We start from the raw sequence: 1,631 nt of genomic DNA on the forward strand, positions 1-1,631 counted from the left end.
CAGCGGGTGCCTTTCCCTGGTTCATCCCGCCGGTGTTCCCACCGCCGTGGCCGGCCAGCGCGCCAAAGCTGCCCCCCTTGCACGCGATCCTGTCTCAGTATATTGGCCTACCCCTTCCGCAAAACCTGGCGTCTCTGAACACTGTTCTTCCGGTCGGCTTGAACCCGGCCTCGACCCTCAACCACAACAACGTTAATGGACACACGCTTGGAAGTCACATACCTGGACATCCACTGAACTTAGGCATGCAGAGTCTGCCGCAGAATCTCAGTTCGAAGCATGACAAGGAGGAGGATTCCGCTTCGTCAGACGATGAAATCAGAAGGCAAAGCGCGGAGGTGCTCAGAGTGAAGGCAGAGGAAGTTCTACGCAAAGTGGATAATTAACTGTGCAAGTTCGAAAATTTATCAGCGGCCTGATGTAAATATGACGGAGAATAGAAGACGCTGAAACAAGAGCTGGATTGGACGTTGTTGAATGCCTTGACTTCATAGTAAAACAATGAAGGATGAAATCAGTGGAGTATCGATGGTTAGGGTCTCAGGGGTGGAACCGGAAGAATTTCGTGCGATCACTCGCTTCGAACGAAACGCAACAAGCTAGTCTGTCAAGTTATTCGATACAGACGTTTAATTTGAGCCGGAAAGTGTTGATGTTGAAACCGCTGGCGGTTTTTTGACGATGCAGGGTATTTTTTCTTATTTGTAATCGTGATACATCTTATCACCTTTGTTCTTTTTCAATCTTTTTTGAGTAACGATTACTGACGTACACGTATAAATGCAATATGGAAGGTATTGGTTAATGAATAGCCCTATGGATTATTGTATGGTTTCGGAAATTACTAGATTTTGGTACTCTTCAGCGCGTGAACACGACGTTGATGGTAATTTTTGCCAAAACCGTGGGATCGTTCACGACATTTTACTAACTAAATTGCGCTGAACACGAACTTTCTCGGACGATCCAATTTCTTAGAAACCATACAAGAGACGATCATCTGGCGGACAAAGAAGTTTTGTAACATACATGTACTATACGCAAACGTACATACATTATATAAATATATAGATCACGTATAGTTTCTTTCGTGTAAATATGTAGTTAATTAATTATCTCGAGAGAAATATATGACACTACTAAGATTTACCAACTTGTCATTTTTGCAATCCTTTGCCTAACTATCTTTTCAGGCTGCGTCATTAGAGAAAGAATCAATACATATGGTTGTCTATTAAGCCAACTAATCCAATTCCAATATCACGTAACCTCGATCTTTTTCAAGCTCAACGCCTCTGTCCTTTCGATCGAAGTTAATATCAAAAGCACAACGGCACAAATGGCAGCTAATGAACGTATTTTCACCCAAAATTAGTCTCTTATATAATTTTCCCTCTGCGAGAATACGGTTAACGTGGTTTACACGCGACAAAATCGCTTCCGTACCATTAATCATGAAAAGATTTGGTATTGGCGTTGTTACGACAATTTCCTGAATTCTGAATCGGGCAGCTGGCGTCTGCGGTCTCCGCCCTCGTCTACGCAAGCGAGGCGGACTCCATTCCCACGGACTCTTTCGTTGTAAACATCGACGGTGGCATTTAATCGCACCACCCGTTCGCTCTGTTCAC

At 43.9% G+C, this 1,631-nt stretch overlaps 1 protein-coding gene across 1 annotated transcript in view; it reads left to right on the top strand.

Annotated features, from left to right (window-relative positions):
• LOC100741215 (paired box protein Pax-6-like) overlaps positions 1-1,149 on the top strand; it is a 12,459-nt gene extending 11,310 nt beyond the window's left edge. Inside the window, exon 5 of the mRNA XM_033319583.1 lies at positions 7-1,149. Within this exon, the coding sequence (XP_033175474.1) occupies positions 7-386 (380 nt within the window). The 3' untranslated portion in view covers positions 387-1,149. The remainder of the gene's footprint in view (positions 1-6) is intronic.
• The last annotated feature ends 482 nt before the right edge of the window (positions 1,150-1,631 follow it).

Source organism: Bombus impatiens, unplaced genomic scaffold, assembly GCF_000188095.3.
Source record: "Bombus impatiens unplaced genomic scaffold, BIMP_2.2 scf_0171, whole genome shotgun sequence".
Classification (NCBI taxonomy): Eukaryota; Metazoa; Arthropoda; class Insecta; order Hymenoptera; family Apidae; genus Bombus; species Bombus impatiens.